The 17,995-nt window shown below is 53.0% G+C and overlaps 1 protein-coding gene across 3 annotated transcripts in view; it reads right to left on the bottom strand.

Moving 5' to 3' along the window:
• Positions 1-17,995, bottom strand: part of LOC133362002 (reticulon-1-A-like) — a 74,573-nt gene that overhangs the window by 35,228 nt on the left and 21,350 nt on the right. The window contains exons 2-5 of one of the 3 annotated variants that reach the window (XM_061580976.1): positions 14,309-14,353; positions 10,949-11,416; positions 4,094-5,188; positions 514-1,746 (exon numbers count right to left, since the gene is read on the bottom strand). In XM_061580976.1, the coding sequence (XP_061436960.1) occupies positions 514-1,746; positions 4,094-5,188; positions 10,949-11,416; positions 14,309-14,353 (2,841 nt within the window). The remainder of the gene's footprint in view (positions 1-513; positions 1,747-4,093; positions 5,189-10,948; positions 11,417-14,308; positions 14,354-17,995) is intronic. The other 2 variants (XM_061580981.1, XM_061580987.1) reach the window with 2 other exon arrangements.

Below are 17,995 nucleotides of genomic sequence, written 5' to 3'. Positions count from 1 at the left end.
GGCTACACCGGGGATCTTTGTTTTTTGACCCTGTGCATTCACGCACATAGCAAAGCAAAACTATCCTGTATCAGCAAATACTTTGTTTAGTTTCAATCAAATCCCTTAATCAAATAACAGAGCTCGAATGAAATGAGTTGTTCACGGCTGAGGATGATGATGATAATGACGAACATCGGATATAGTTTTCCCAAGTAATCGAGGCAATCACTTGGATGGACCATGATGACGAATGAGACCCGTCAACCGGTCAATCAACTGGCCGACCAATCAACTGCTGGACCCGTCAACTGCCTGACCCGCCAACAGACCAATCAATCAATCGTCCAATCGGCTGCCCGACCTGTCAACTGATCAATCAACCGGCTGACCAATCATCTGCTGGACCCGTCAACTGCCTGACCCGTCAACAGACGAATCAATCAGCCGACCAAACGACTGCCCGACCCGTCAACCGATCAATCAACCGACCGACCAATCAACCGGTAAATCAACCGGCCGACTATCCGTTACCTTGGCTCGACGCGCACACAACCGCGGCCAGCGTGGCCCACCAAGGCCTCCCGCCCCCCTCGGCTTCCGCGGGCCTCTCCGACGACGAGTCGGGCGACGGCGACGACGACGACGGCGGCGTCGACGCCGCCAGCCCTCCGGGCTGCTCCTCGGTGGAGGACTGCCGCCCCCCTTCCTCGCGCAGCGCGTCCTCCAGGGCCGCCGTCACGTCCCAGCGAGACTCCAGGACGGGGTCGCTGGGCGTCGGTGGCCGCTGGGGGTTCGACGATGATGGCGCCCCTCCGCCAGCTACGGTGCCGGTGGTGCCGGTGGTGGCGGCGGTGGCGGCAGTGGCGGCGGTGATGGTGGCGGTGATGGCGGTGATGGCCGCACCGGGACAAGCCTCAAACTCGGATCGCTCGGGCACCTCGATGCTGGGAGACAGACCCTCCGACTTGGACGAATCGTCCGTGCTCTCGCCCGAAGATGCTGCTGCTGCTGTGGTCATAGGTGGTGCGATCGTTGCAGACGGAGGTTGATGACGATGGGAAGATATTGTTGATGGCGGCGGCGGTGGCGGTGTTGGTCGGGTCGGCTGGGCGCTCACCATGTGGAAACTCATCATGTCCTCCTCCTCTTCATCGTCGTCGTTGTCGTCGTTCCGCGGTTGGCGAGCGGTCCCCTGGCTGATCGTCGCGGCTACATCGTCGCGTTTCCTCGGCCGGTCGCTCGCTTCGCCTCGCGCCGCCGTCATCGCCCGCGTCTCTTCATCGCCGGGGCCCGACCTATTCCCGTCGTCGCCGTCGTCACCACCGCTACCCTCACCATTGTCTCCTTCATCGTCACCATCATCACCGCCGTCATCGTCGTCGTCACCGTCGTCGTCGTCATCGTCATCCCGGCACTTCGCCTCTTGCATTTCTGCCGCCGCCGGCGACACCTCCTCCTCCTCCTTCTCCTCCTTCTCCTCCTCCTCTCTCCGCTTCTCGGCGTCCTCGTCCCGTGCCTTCGACTCCGCGTCTCCCCCCTCTCCTTCCCCCTCCCCGCCGCCACCGCCCCCCTCGCCGTCGACCCCGCGGCGACCCCTCGCCCGCACCACCGACCCGATGGACGCCTCGGACGAGCCGGATTCGTCCGAGCTCGTGGACGTGTCCGAGCCGCCGTTGGACAGGAGGAAGGTGTGCGGCTCGCACGCCCGGCCGGGGCCCGAACCCGCGACCCCCGAAGCTACGAGGTCGCCCTCGTGCGACGGCGCTGCACGGCCCGAAGAGGAGAGCGAGAGAGCAGGAAGCAAGGGAAGCCGGGGAGGGAGGGAGGGGGGCGGGGGGGGGGAGAAACCGGAGCGGGAGGAGGCGGAACACGAAGAGACAGGGACCAGGGGGGAGAGGGAGAGACAGAGAGAGGGAGAGAGACAGGGAGAGAGACAGGGAGGCGTGCACACACCGATTGCTCACCGGGAAAGTTTGCAGAGAAGCAGAATTCAACCCCCCCCCCCCCACCCGCTGGCACTGCAATGAGAAAACCAAGCACCAGCAGCCGAGAGATTGTGGCAGGGGATGTAACAATGGGGGTGTAATAATGGGGGTTGTAACAATGAGGGTGTAACAATGGGGGTGTAACAATGGCACCACCACCACCACGTGACGCTCAGCTGAGCTCTTTGGTTGTTGGTCAGTTTGTTGTTGTTCTTAAACAAACATCCTTTTACGGAACCGAATCTCGCGCCACGCGAACACGCGGGAAGCGCGCGTGGATTAAGATGTTTTCAGCCAATTCATGATGAGCTGTTTAAAAGAGCTTCTTAGCTCATCGGATCTATCCAGGATAAATACAAATTCTAGATTCTAAAACCCACCGACATCAACGTCACTTTACACCGACCGTGAGAAGCTATTTGTTTGTGATTAAAGAAAATATTTTTTTGGGGGGCTGATTGAATTTTCAATTTCAGATGGACAATTTCAGATCTTTTCCAGGTTCGTTCCACCTACGAACCGAAGATGTTTACGCGCTTAAAAACCCGAGGCCGCACGGGTGGGGGGGGTGAGAGCCGCCAGGCTGCTACCTCTACCACTGTCACTGTCCACGTGTCCCCCCTTGAGCCTCCCAGAAGTCCGGCCGCCTCACGTCACGAGGTGCCACTTGAGGATCAATTAAATTCCTTCCCACCGAGGAGCGAGAATCGCGTGAGGTGGTGAGCAACGTTCCCAAGGCGCTTCCTTTAAACGTCGGGTTTGGCCGTGAGAGAGAACCGATTTGATTGGGCAAGGGCAGTGGTGGTGATGGTGGGTGGGTGGGGGTGGTGGGTGGGTGCGGGTGCTGGTGGGTGTGTGGGGGTGGTGGTGGGTGGGTGGGGGTGGTGGTGGGTGGGTAGGGGTGGTGGTGGGTGCGTAGGGGTGGTGGTGGGTGGGGGTGGTGGTGGGTGGGTGGGGGTGGTGGTGGGTGGGTAGGGGTGGTGGTGGGTGCGTAGGGGTGATGGTGGGTGGGGGTGGTGGTGGGTGGGTAGGGGTGGTGGTGGGTGCGTAGGGGTGGTGGGTGGGTGGGTAAGGGTGGTGGTGGGTGGGTGGGGGTGGTGGTGGGTGGGGGTGGTGGTGGGTGGGTGGGGGTGGTGGTGGGTGGGTAAGGGTGGTGGTGGGTGGGTAAGGGTGGTGGTGGGTGGGTGGGTAGGGGTGGTAGTGGGTGGGTGGGGTGGTGATGGGTGGGTGGGGATGGTGGCGGTGCAGGCGAAAAGCTCCAGAAGGACATCGCAGAAGCTGCAGGGCAAGCGGAGGGCACACGGAAATAAAAACCATGGGAGGAGGCCGTGTGGCTCTGGGGAGTCGGAAATTGCTTGTGCCTGAGACCCGAGTTCGAATCGGGGTTACGGCCGCCCAACCACAGCGACTACACCGGCTGGATCTCGAGTTTGCCGAGCAGTTGATGGTCTCGGAGCCAAGGCCACCAATTGCTCTACGTAAAGAACCCGAGACTCACAGAGAGGTTCCCTAGAGAGATGCATAGACTTATATCGTGTGGATAACGCACCTCTCTCTATGCACATGCTCTGAAGAAGGGCCATTGCCCGAAACGTCGCCTTTTATGTATTAAATTTAAGGCCACACTCGGTGTTATCGACGCAAGCGTTGCTTTAATTTTGTATATATTAACCAAATGTGGGTAGTATGTCAATTTTTTTTCTCATGTCTTTAAGATTTTATAATTTCATGTTGTGTACTAATGTAATGGCACTTTTGAGTGGTTGATTTGTGCCCGAAAGAGGACACACGCGCACGTGCTGTGCTTAAACATAACGATACAACTGACTTGTGCACCGCTGCCTACGCAGCAGCAGAAGCATCGACAAATCAATTTCTGCACGTGGATATGGGGTCACTTGAAGGGAACCTCCGAGGCAGTTCTGCGATATCTGGTTCCGCGGGATCGTCAGACTCTAGCACGCCGGTGGTGCTCACTGGCCGGCGCGTCGCCGATGACGGCACAACCGGAGTAATGATTGAACAAAAAACAACACTCAAAATAAATACGTGGCTAGGGACGCACATCGTAAAAAGCGCAAACGGTTCACAGACGACCAACCACCACGTGCTGAACCCTCCCTTACCTGCAGCGCTGGCCGCCCCGGAAGCAGAAAAGAACACGGCCGGATAAACCTCCTCCTCTAGCGGCAACGTGCCCCCTCGCGCCGCCCTCGCGTCGTCATCCTCCTCTTCCTCATCCTCGTCGTCGTCGTCCTCATCCCACGGGGCTGGCTGCTGCTGCTGCTGCTGTTGCGGCTGTTGCGGCTGCTGCGGCTGCATTTGGAAATCCGCCGTCAGCTCGCTCCACGGATCTTCGTGCGGCTGCCACGGTTTGTTCTGCTGCGCCGGCTGTGCCCGCCCGGGCCCGATGAGGACGTACGGCGGCGACGACGGCGCCGGCACCGACGATGACGGCGACGGTGGCGGCAGCAACGACGGCATCGTCATCGGTTCAACGAGGTCGGACGCCCGGCCATCGAGCGGCGAGCCGGACGCTCCTCTTGCTCCTCCCTCGTGGATGTTATCGCCGTCATCGTCGTCGTCATCATCATCGTCGTCGTCGTCTTCGTGGTCATCATTGTTATCGCGGGCTCTGAAGGAGGAGTAGGGGACCGTGTACGACGACGCCAGGCTTGACGCAGCCGCCGTCTCCTGCACCGCGTAGCCTTTGGTGCGGTCATCCTCCACCTCGTCATCGTCGTCGTCGTCTTCGGAGTCCCGTGCGGTCGCGGCGGTCGTGGTGGAGGCAGTGGAGGCGGCGGTGGCAGCGGTGTCGAAGGCCGCCCCCCGGTCACGCTGCAGCTTCAACACGTCGCCCACCTTGTCGTCATCGTCGTCATCATCATCGTCGTCGTCGTAGTCTAAGGCCAGGCTACTCTCGAAGGTGACGGAGATCTCGCGAAGTCCGCCGACGACGATCGCAGCCGGAGGGAGCGACGGACCGGACTCCAGGACGATGGGCACCTCGCGGTACCCGAGGGGGGTGGAGGAGGAGGAGTGGGGGGGCGCGCACGGGAAGAGGTCTGGGAGTCCCGGGGGACCCGAGGGGGCCGAGGGGCCGGGGGGCCCCGTGAGGTCAGACAGGAGAGCGTCGATGGCCGAGGGGAGCTGTGAGAGCGGCGGGGCCCCGGGGATCAGCGGGGGCCCCTGCGGCGGAGGGGGCGCACGCACGAAGGAGGCTGCGCGGACACAAGGGGGACGGGGGGCGACAGGGAGGCAAAAGGAGACACGGCGACAAGGAGGGACAGGGGAGGGACAGGGAGACGTGCAGGAGGATGCAGGGAGCAGGAAGTCGCGGGAGGGGGGGAGGAATGGAGACCGGGAGGCACGGGGAGATGCAGGGATGGAGAGACAAGGCGAGGGACACAGAAGGAGAGGCAGGGAAAGTGCGACAGATGCAGGGAGACACAGGGACGGGGGGGGGGGGGGGGTTAGGGACAGAGATTTACAGGGAAGGACCGGGAGACACGGCGGGAGAGGATGAACACGGGTAGGGAGACAAGGATGGAGAGACAGGGGAGGGTGGCCATGCGGATGAGAGGGCAGGTAGGGGGAGGGGGGGAACGTGGAATGGGAGAGAGAGAGAGAGAGGGCGACAGACAGTGAGCAGTAAGCAATAACAGCAGGCGACAGGCGACAGGCGGCATCCAGCGTCAGCGTCCAACCTGGGCCACTCGCACGGGGCAGCCTCAGGCCGAGTCTCAAGGTTTGCTATCAAAGAGGGTCCTGTGCTTGGCCACCGGAGCGTGTGGGGGAGAGGCAGTGGGGGTGGTGAGTGTGAAGCGCCCGGAGAGAGCGGCACCGGGACAAAACAACAACAACAACGCCTCCTTGCCGAAGGAAGACGAGGAAATAGAAGGGGCGGAGGGGGAGGCTTGTGGCCGACGTCCCACGCACGGGAACGTCCAGCCGTGGTGAATGACCCGCAGTGAACGGAGAGGCGGCCACACCATATTTCGGCCACACCATATTTTTCGGCCACACCATATTTTTCGGCCACACCACATTCCGGCCACACCATATTGCGGCCACACCACATTGCGGCCACGCCACATTCCGGCCACACCATATCGCGGCCACACCACATTGCGGCCACGCCACATTCCGGCCACACCATATCGCGGCCACACCACATTGCGGCCACACCACATTCCGGCCATACCGCAGTCCGGCCACACCGCATTTCGGCCACACCGCATACCGGCCATACCGCAGTCCGGCCACACCGCATTTCGGCCACACCGTGCTGTCGACGCGAAGCGGCATCGCGTGGCCCCAAAACCACCCCGCGCGCTATGTTCCGCGGCCCCTCGCACTTCACAACACCGGCGTGGTTTTCCGTTGAGATCCCTAGAAATGTTGGTGAAAAATTGTCCAAATATGTATCTTTCATATATAATATATGTATTATTATATAATTATGATACATGTTATATTATTGAAAATATTATAATATATTATACAATGTTATACAATATATTATGATATTATTAAATGTATATTTAAACATTTTATTTTTCGTAAATGTCTAAATCTCGCGGAGCGGGCAAAACCAAGCAGCTTGTGAAACGGCGCAGACGCGCCACGTCTACCCCCCACGTCACCCCCGACTCCCTCGCCGCCCCCCCACCACCCCCATTTTACCACGGTGCTGCCGAATAACGACTGTGCACTCCGGGTATTGGCTGCGTGGTCTTCATGTAAATAACAGGGAATTGGTTAGTGAAACTGATGCACCGGGGGGCACCTCCACCGGCGCGTTAGCCCCGGTGTTAGAGACCCTGTGCGTGTTTCCCGACCCGGCCACGGGTTGCCACCTCTCCTGGTTCGAATCGGTGCAGTCCGGGAATCGGCGTCCGCGTTTGGAGCGGCAGCAATCGATTTGTAACCGAGATCTGGTGCCGGCGGCGTTGTGTCGGATTTCATCGCAGTAAGAGAACACACGCCACAGCGCTGGCTGAGAGATCTGTCTTGAGGGTTTGGTCTGAAGTGAAAAAGGTGGCAGCACTACCACCCACCCACCCACTCACTTAACCACTAAGCCACACACACACCCACTCACTCGCTCATTCATGTTCCTCGTCAGTAAATTACCCATTCACTCACCTACCCACTCGGGTTCCTAGAAGCCGGTTACCACCTGTCCAGGTTTTAACCTGAACACGTGGCAGCCGGCGTCTGCGACTGAGACGTAGGTCCGGGTTTGATCTGCGCAAGAGTTGGCAACCCGACTCACAGCTCATCCCATTCCACTCGTACTCCCTCCGCCACCCCCGCCCCCTCTTCCCGAGCCAGCTCCACATCTCCTAGGGAGACGCAGATTACATCGCTTGGCGTTAATCACATCAACTCGCCCTGTACATTTGTGCTCGAGTGTTCGTGTCCGTTAATTTAAAAATGCCAACGTGTTATAAGTTGGGCGGGGGGGGGGGTGTGATGGGGGGGGCTGGCTTGTGAAGCATTGCCATGGAGATTTGGCTCACTGCTCTTTAAATCCGGTGACCCGAGTTCTATTCCCCTCCCACCAGCATGGTGAAGTATGGTCAACACCCCCCCCCCAACCCTGGAGTGGAGGTACGGTAAGTCCTCGTTGAATGTGTTAGATGCACCGCATCGTCGCTCACCCCAACAAAGAAACATATCCACAATAGAGGTGTTTTTTTGGGTTAGATCGCGTAAATATATAAATGTGTCGTTAAACCCGCCACCACCCGACACAGCCGACTAGTAAGGGTTGCCACGTAAACAGAACGTGCCAATTCGTCACGAGTACAGCACTAGTGTATAGTGTAGTGTATAGTGTAGTGTATAGTGTAGTATACTAGTACAGCACTAGTGTATAGTGTAGTGTATAGTGTAGTGTATAGTATAGTGTACTAGTACAGCACTAGTGTATAGTAGTGTATAGTGTAGAGTAGTGTATAGTGTAGTGTACTAGTACAGCACTAGTGTATCGTAGTGTGTAGTGTAGTGTATAGTGTAGTGTACTAGTACAGCACTAACCGGTGTGTTGGAGAGCAAATCCACAACATTTACAATCCGAATAACGACGTTTCGCCAGCAATTAAAACCGGCATCATCAGGTCGACAGCCAGATTTGTGGAGAAATCCTCCTGATTCGTTCCTTAAATAGAGGGGTTGATGTGATGCCGTCACTTGTGAGCTCATCTTGCGCGAAGTGGAGGCGGAGATTAACGAACTGTCGGGGCAAGTGCTGTTAGCGAGCAGCACCTATGAAGGCCAGCAAGGCACACGAGGGGGTGGGTGGCCAGCACCACGCCCGGCTGCCTTTGTTTCCCTAGTGGCAATATTTAAACACTGAACAAGGTAAAATACTCATTTGAGGCTGAGTCGACCTAGGGGAGGCCCAGGAACGGTTTAGATAATAATCGTCCCTTTCGGTGTTGGCCGCTAGCGGGAATCGAACTCGGGTCGCCGGGTTCGTAGCGCAGCGTAGCGCTAACCGCTGCACCACCGCTCCCCACACACACAGATACACGCACGCACATGCACACACACACAGCATAAGTTAAAATGCCAGCGCTGTTTTGATGTCATGGGCGTGAAAACTCGACCCTGCCCAAACCTGTCTGCTCCCCTGTATATCCTTTAAAAAAATTGTTGGAGCGAGTGCTGTTCTGCATAAATACCTACGTTCTGTATAGATACACAACACAGTACACACAGATCCGCCTACACTCCCACAACTGCACAGACCCACAACTGCACACACGATAATAGACAAAGATCCCCCGTATAGCCTTAACAGACTGTTAGGCCAAGTGCTGTTTTTCGTGAGCACCTATGAAGGTTGGCACAGCGCACGAGGGGGTGGGTGGCCAGCACCACGCCCGGCCGCTTTTGTCTCCCTAAGGGTGATGTTTACACACCGCACCAGATACTCATTTGAGGCTGAGTCGACCCAACTACACACCTACACTACTTCAAAGTCGCAGTGATATTTTCTAAACACGGTTCTTCAATGTAGAGACAAAAAATATAGTTCACGTGATTACTACAACAACAACGACAACTCGATTGTAACACTCGCCCCATCACTCCCATCACTCCCATCAGAGAGTGCGCGCTCAATTAAATACTGAAATCATTGGAGCTCACACCTCCTGTCGACAGCCCTGCAGGGCCAGTGGTGGAAATTCCACGTCCCTATGGCGGGTGCAAGTATGTCCATGGCACAGCCACTGTTGACTCCCCCATCACAAAGTGGTACCCCGTATTTTATCGACCCCGGAGGAATGATGGGATGATGAGTCGACCTCCACCCCCGCACCCCCATACCGCAGAGAGCCACACGTGACCTATCACCCCCCCCCCCCCCATCATCATCAGCGCCTTCCAACATCTGCAGAGCTGCGATAACAAAAGGGGGTCACCCACCCCCCTGCCCACCACCCCCCCATTGAAGTGATTACCAAAGACAAAGATCCACTGTATAGCCTCGAACAGACCGTAGAGGCAAGTGCTGTTTGCGAGCGTCTATGAAGGCCAGCACCACGCCCAACCAACCGGTTTTGTCTCCCCAGTGGCGATGTTTACTGCACACCGCACCAGGTACTCATTTCTAAGGTCGAGTCGACCTAGAGGAGGCCCAGGACCGGCTCAGATAAGCGTCATTGGTGGCCGTGAGCAGGAATCGAACTCTTGTCGCTGGGTTCGTAGCGCAGCGCGCTAACCACTGCCCGACCGCTCCCCACATTATTTTGCACACACACATTGGGGCGTACAAATACACACAACATTTAGATATACACACATAGATACACACAATATGCAAATAAACACAAATAGATACACAGTTATACATAGATGCACACAACAGACAAATATACATACATAGATACACAGGATCAAGATCATGTCATTAAAAAGCTAATGACATGATGGTAAACGAATGACAACAATAATGATGGTTATACTATCATTAAATAAAAAAAACACGAGGATATGTAATATATGGTGATGATGATAGTAATGATGATGATTATGTAACCAACGTGCGCCTTTTGGCGTCATCTGGTCCAACACCATATGAGACTAGGCTCTAAGGAAAGCTGTCGAGGGTGTGGACCAATCAATTTCAAGGACAGTGCATACATTATCAGAGTTGTGTTTCTTGTTTGCATTCCGACTGCAGGTATTGTGGTCAATGCAAACATGACTCATTGTAAAAAAAGGTGTCAGTTTTGTTGCCAGATAAAAGGGTAAAAAAACAATTATCATCAACAATACAGGGTGCTTCAAGAAAATGTGAACACTTTTGAGAATTTGCAACAACACCACGAGGAAATGTGCTGCTTTCGGGCTCTGGAGACCACCTGGAGAAGATTCCAGGCGCGCGTTGACGATGATGGCGAACAAGTGGAGACTCTTCGACTTTTTAAAGCTATTAACATTTAAAATGTTTTTATCATGTTACAGTGTATTATCCGTTCTTTTTCCATGAAGAACAATAGTCCCATATAAGTGTTAACATTTTTTTAAGCACCCTGTATAATAACACCAGGTGTATGGTGGTGGTGATAATGATGATGGCAATGATAGTAGTGATCAAGATGATAATTGTTTTTTTACCCTTTCATCTGGCAACAAAACTGACACCTTTTTTTTACGAGGAGAACATGACTCCTCGTAAAAAAATGTGTCAGTTTTGTTGCCAGATAAAGGGTAAAAAAACAATTATATTTTTCTACTGGCAAATGAGGTTCCAATGGTGCAAGATGAAGATGTATAGAAATAATGAGGCGATGATGATAATTCCGTAGCCAAGAAGTAAATAACACGATGATGATGATGATGCTGATTTCGCCACAAAGACATTCCGATGAGAATGATGACGATTATACGCAAGCAATTAAAGTGAATAATGTAATGATGGTGGGTGACAATGATGGGTAACTGATGATGATGTAACATCGTACCATCACGCAACGCCTCGGTCACCCCTCCTCCGTCCGCGGTCCATCCGCGCACCTCCTCTTTCCCTCCGGCACCCTGGGGCCCGGCTCTGTACAAATCCACCTCCTCATCCACCTGGTCATCTTCATCATCATCCACCTTGGCATCCCCGTAGCCACCATCACGGACATCGCGACGGGAGGAGGCGCCAACCTCCTTCACGGCCACCCCCTTCACGGCCTCATCGGGGCTTCGCTCCGCCCCGATCCCCTCGACCCCGAAGTCGTCCAGGCCCCCCAGGTCCCCTAGACTGGAGCCGTGGGGCCGGTACACTGCTTGCGATGGGTTGACGAGGTCTAAGATGGAATCGGCGTCATCATCGTCGTCATCTTCGTATTCATCGTTGTGGTCGGAGTCAGAGTCGTGGAGATGCCGAGGGGGCCTCTGTGAAGAGGTGCCGAGTGGGGTGGGAGACCCCTCTCCCGTGGGGTCTAAGGGGGGTGAAGAAACACGCGCGTGATGGGGGTGGTGGGGTGTGGGGTGGTGGGGGCAGTTTCCATCCCCCTGGATCCCTGAACAAAATCGGTTTTAATTTCTCATTTAAAATTTATATTGTTCGTTGTTCACCGAATGCAATTTTAACGAGTGAATCTGTGCCGGGAGATCTAAATGTCCGCTTGGAACTTTCGCCTTCCTGTGCAGTGGTCTGGACACGTGGAAAAGTGCAGTGACCTCCGATTGGCTACGCACGGTTGGCTACGTATGGTGCGAAAGAAGTTCAACGTACACACGTGTGTGGATAACAGAAAATGCAATTGTAAGTTCATGCTGTGTTTAAATGCCACACGAGAGCTCCCCCCTGTCGCTAGTGTCATGCATAACGTGGGTATTTTGTATCGCTGGCTAGAATTCCCATTGTACATAGTTATGGATTTCTATATTGTAGTCGTGTTTATGAAATTTTACCCGCTTATTGCATGCGGCCCCTTCCCGTGTAACTTGCCGGCTACCATCGCAGACGATTTGGTCGGAGGGTCGCTCTTTGGGGGAAAAAAAGAGCAGCTTTGCTCAATGGAGCCTCACCCGAAATAAACCGACTCAACTATCGCACTGATAAAGGAGGGTCACTTGAAAGGAGGCCCGGAAGCAGTTCTGCGATATCCGCTTCTGCAGGCCCGTTGCCTTTAACGCAGGGCGATGCACTGCTCTGCAAGAGATCCAAGTGGACACTTTGCCTCGTGACTCGTTGGGATACATTTGAGAAAAAGGCAAAATAAAAACGAAAAATTTATCAAGTTTTTACATTGCGTCTTCAATTGACTACATATCTGGTTTTCATCATATATGAAGTTTCTCTCATCTGTTCACATATTAAGACAATAAATCACAGGCTGCCCCATCTGTCAACACGAGCGGACTCAATAATCACATCAGCGATTTTACATTTTAAGCGTCGACATCGTTTAACCGCGCACGTGGTTTCGAGGAGATGGTTTCGAGGAGATGGTATCTCGAAGGAAGCGGTTAGGGCGACGTTGCAATGATGACGATGATAACGATGATGTTGTGTTTGGCGAATGGGCGAAGGGGGGGAGCATTGAAAGCGGGAGGCAGGAGCGAGTGAAGCATCAGAGAGGAATTTAACGGTGAAATTTCCCCGTTGAGTCTCTGAATTAATGACGATAATTACAATCATAATAACAATAACAACGCTTTGTGTAAAACAGCTGCCGGGGCTAAGAATAAAAAAAAACGTGGCTCCCATTACCAACTTCAGCTCAGCCGAAGTAATTTTACCTAATTTGAACGGCGAAAATTACAGCTATTTTGGACCATGCAGAGTCAACGTTTCAGATCTATACGATATGTAGATACGGGGTATTTAATGACAAAATCTTTCGGCAGGTCGCTCTGTGGTGGGGTAAGACGTGGGTGCTGCTACCTCTTTCACGACGCCTGCCTAGCGTGAAAAATGAGGCCAAAATATGCCCTTTCCGCCAGCAGTGGCATGAGCGGGCAATTGCAGGGCTGTGCCTTTAACGTTCTAATCAATTAATTAATCATTTGTGAATTGGGTGTCTAAAATAATCCAAAGGGCACCGATAAAACCGGTTATACGGCCGATTAATTTTCCCTCGTAAAAACCTGGCGGCACAGACGAGAGGCACGCCTTGCAAATTAATTTATTAATTTTAACCAAAAATAGTTTGACAGGATGGATGGACGGGTGGCTCTTGAGGCAGACAGACAGCCAGCCAGACGAGCAGAGGTGAGACCCAGAATGTCGAAACCGGTCCAGTGTTTTCTCGCGTAAACGAATATCTGCTGAATAATACAGGTCTGGAAAGCCATAGGCTGATGGACTAATGAGATATTTTGCACTGTATTTTTATGCGGAGATGCAGAAATAAGTTCTGCTTATGTATGATTCTACCCACGATTCTACACGGCAATACACAATGAGATTGCGTATAGACGATGAACAGATTTGCGTGTGTATTTTTAAGTGAAAGTTATTTCGCTCAATTGAACGCGAGCTGGAGTTCATCGTCTGTCCACATTCACATGGCAGGGGGAATTTAAACATGGGACAACCACAGCTGGCTTCTCACAAAGTGGTTCTGATTTTTTTGTTTATCAACCTCAGAGATATGAAGGGATGAGTTGAACCCAAACCAGCGATTGGATGAACTCAGACCGACATCTGGACAGATACATGTCACCAAGCTTTTGATAATTAATCATATACCAAATCATCATCATCAGCCATAATCTCTCAACCTGCTGGATAAAGGCCTCCCTACGTTGTTGTAATCTTTCATCGTCCTGCGATGCCATAATCCATCTCACTCCTGCACATGAGCTGATCCCAGCACTGCGGTTGTCCTGTGGGCCCTGCACTCGCTGCCATTCTGTCACCAGTCTCGTCCATCAGCCATCATCTCTTCGGGTGATGTGTCCTGCCCAAACCCTGCTTACTTTTACGAACAGTCAGACGGATAGATAAAGAGGACAGCCAGCCAGGCAGACAAACAAGCAAAGAGACAGACAGCCAAATAGACTGGCAACAGAGGCTCACACAAGCATACATACAGACAGACAAACAAACTTGCCGATGGACTGACGTACTGACAAGCAGACAGACGGAGGGACGGGCACACTGGGCACGCTGGCCAAGCATGCAAAGAGACAAGTAGAAAGGCACTCACATGGACAACAACGCTGGCATTGCAACGCAGCGCACCACGCATCGTGGATGTGCAAACGCGTGGGGCTGAATGATGAAACGTGGCATGACAAGAGAGGAACTGTGTTATACAACACAGGAATGAATTCGCGAATGAATGGTTTGAACGAATGAATGTTGTGACGGAGCAACTTGCCTTTGACAGAGAAGGATGTGGTGTCGGCAGGAGCATACGTGATGTCTGGAACACGAAACACACGCACGCACACATTCAAGCACGCAAGAGGTGTAACAATGAGCATGATGCCAACAGCATAATTACCAACACATTTCAAAGTGGTTTAAATGGCAGTAAAAGTTTTACAAAAAAATCCAAGTTGATTCCGGTTCAAGCGAGTGATGGGTTATGATTGCTATATTTTTTTCTGCACACGACGGAGATAGTGGTGGAAATTCCTCATTCCTATGTAGGGGTCCGAGTCCATCCTTAATGAGTCGACTGGTATTTATGTAGTTGAGAAGGATGCTTATCGTGAAAGTGGTGATATTATCAAATCAACGGGTGCAGAAGAGCGATGGAATCATCCGATACTGGACCTTCATGTCAATGACGGCATTTGCCTTTGGACCCGATGCAGTCCCCTTGCCGTGTCCTTTATAGAACCCTGGTTCCGAATCCTGGTCTTGTACGCTATAGAACCTTCAGATAATCCATTACAGACCCCCCATATCATCCGATACAGAACCTTCAGGTCATCCGGCACAGATCCCTCCTGAAATCCCATACAGAATCCTTATCTCATCCGATAGAGAATCTTACCCCGTGTCATCCCACACAGAACCCTCATCATATAACACGCGTACCCGCAAATATCTCGGGAGTGAGAGAATTGTGCATGTCCTGGCCTGCTCAATGACCAAACGCCATGCCAGCAACTCTAACCCCAACCACAACCACGCATCCCCTCCATCCAAAGACCCCCCCCCCCCGCTCCTCCTATACCCGCTGGGCACACTCCCCGCTATATAAGTCCGAGACAAACAAAGACAAAGATCCGCCGTGTAGCCTGCAGCAGACTGTAGGGGCAAGTGCTGTTAGCGAGCACCTATTAAGGCCGGCGAGGCATATGAGGGGGTGGGTGGCCGGCAACACGCCCGGCCGCCTTTGTCTCCCCAGTGGCGATGTTTACACACCGCACCAGGTACTACTTTGAGGCTGAGTCGACCTAGGGGAGGCCCAGCACAGGTTCAGATAATCGTCACTGGTGTTGGCCGTGAGCGTGAATCGAACTCGGGCCGCCGGGTTCGTAGTGCAGAACGCGCTAACCGCTGCACCACCGCTCCCCTGCACATCCCCACACCGCAGACTCACACACACACTGCCACGCACACACATACCGCACACACACACACCGCATACACGCACACCGCACACACACTACACACCACAAACACACACACACCGCACACACACCCGCACACACACCGCACACACACTGCACACACACCGCACACACACACAGTACACACACACACAGCACACACCACACACACACTCACACACAACCGCACACACCACACACACACAGCGCGCACACACACACCGCGCACACACACAGCACACACCACACACTCCCGCACACACCACACACACACAGCGCGCACACACACCGCACACACACACCGCGCACACACACAGCACACACACACACAACCGCACACACCACACAAAGCGCGCGCACACACACCGCACACACACACACCGCACACACACACACCGCGCACACCGCGCACACCGCGCACACACACACCGCGCACACACACACCGCACACACACCGCGCACACACACACACAGCACACACACCGCACACACACACACAGCACACACACTACGCACACACATACACACCGCACACACACACCACACCGCACACACACACCACACCGCACACACACACCGCCTCACCACACACCGCCTCACCACACACACCGCACACACACACAGCACACACACTCACCACACACACACACACCGCACACACACAGCACGCACACACACAGCACACACACACCACACACACACACACACACCACACACACACAGCACACACACACCACACACACACACACCACACACAACACACAGCACGCACACACACAGCACACACCGCACACAACACACACACACCAAACACACTCACCACACACACCCAACACACACTCACCGCACACACACAGCACACACACACCACACACAACACACACCACACACACCGCACACACACAGCACACACACACAGCACACACACTCACCACACCGCACACACACACACCACACACACACAGCACACACACACCACACACACACAGCACACACACACCACACACATACTCACCACACACACACCACACACACACCACACACACACCGCACACACACACCACACACTCACCCCACACACACACACCCCACACACACCCCACACACACACCCCACACACACACACACACCCCACACACACACACCCCACACACACCCCACACACACACACCGCACACACACTCAACACCGCACACACACTCAACACCGCACACACACACCCCACACACACACACCCTACACACACACCCCACACACACACCCCACACACACACACCCCACACACACACACCCCACACACACACTCACCACACACACACCCCACACACACACACAGCACACACACACCCCACACACACACTCACCACACACACACTCATCACACACACACCCCACACACACACACCCCACACACACACTCACCACACACACACCCCACACACACACAGCACACACCCCACACACACACCCCCCGCCATGCTGAAGACAATGATGTAATGCTGTTGCCACGGCAACCGTCATCTATGGAGACTTGGCCGCCATTGTGTTAACCCCTGGCTTGAGAAGCCGCGTGAAGAGAAAGCGAGAAATGTTATTGTCTATTAATTTATTCAAATTAGAACAGCCCGCCCAAATAATGCCGTGAGAATATAATACCTCATTCGCATATATGTCCCTACAAGTGAATTAAGATTTTTTAAAATAAAAAATATATTTTTACACATCTCTGCAATGCTGCCTAATAATAAAACAAAATGTAAATACCTCAACACATTTATCAATAACAACACTGTGGTCATTAAATTAATACAATAGGCGACGGTTTGGGCAATGGCCATTCTGCATAACGCACAAACGATAATAATGAGAAATATATTTTCTTATTGACATTATAAGGCAATTTTAACGTTCAGGGACATTTCAATATCCCTTATCGATGCACCGATTAAACTATAATAGCTCTAATTATGTGTACAGTGATGCGGATACTGCGTTGGCAGTGGTGCACAATTAACACATTTCACACACTCATCACCAACAATGCCTTCAAATATATAACGTTTCGGGCAATGATCCTTCTTCATAGCACATGGTAATTGGCCGATTCGTATAATAGCTAAATATGCATTCTTAAACTCAACAACACACGCATCATATCTCATGTCGTAATAATGTTTATTTTTTATTTTTAATGTACAAGATGGTCCAGATGTCTTGTGACCCCACATTTAATTCTCTATAAAACGTTCTATTTTTGTCAGTAAGGTTTATTTGAAACATAAATGAAAACGCAAAGAAAACATGTTTTTGTGGGTCAATTAATTGGCGGTCACGAGACATCTGGACCACCCTGGACTGTACAGTTTTGTAATGGTGCAAAGCATCACACAGCCACCTGCAGCCTCTACAGGTCCCAATATTCACTGCAATGGGAAATAAATCGAACCAATTATTATATTCTAGATATATTTCCAATATTGATCGTTCATTTCCGATTGCTG

This window comes from Lethenteron reissneri, chromosome 8 (assembly GCF_015708825.2).
Source record: "Lethenteron reissneri isolate LAM-NWPU_2019-01 chromosome 8, ASM1570882v1, whole genome shotgun sequence".
Classification (NCBI taxonomy): Eukaryota; Metazoa; Chordata; class Hyperoartia; order Petromyzontiformes; family Petromyzontidae; genus Lethenteron; species Lethenteron reissneri.
Note: the sequence above shows the minus strand (reverse complement) of the source record. Positions and strands in the feature narration are given on the sequence as shown.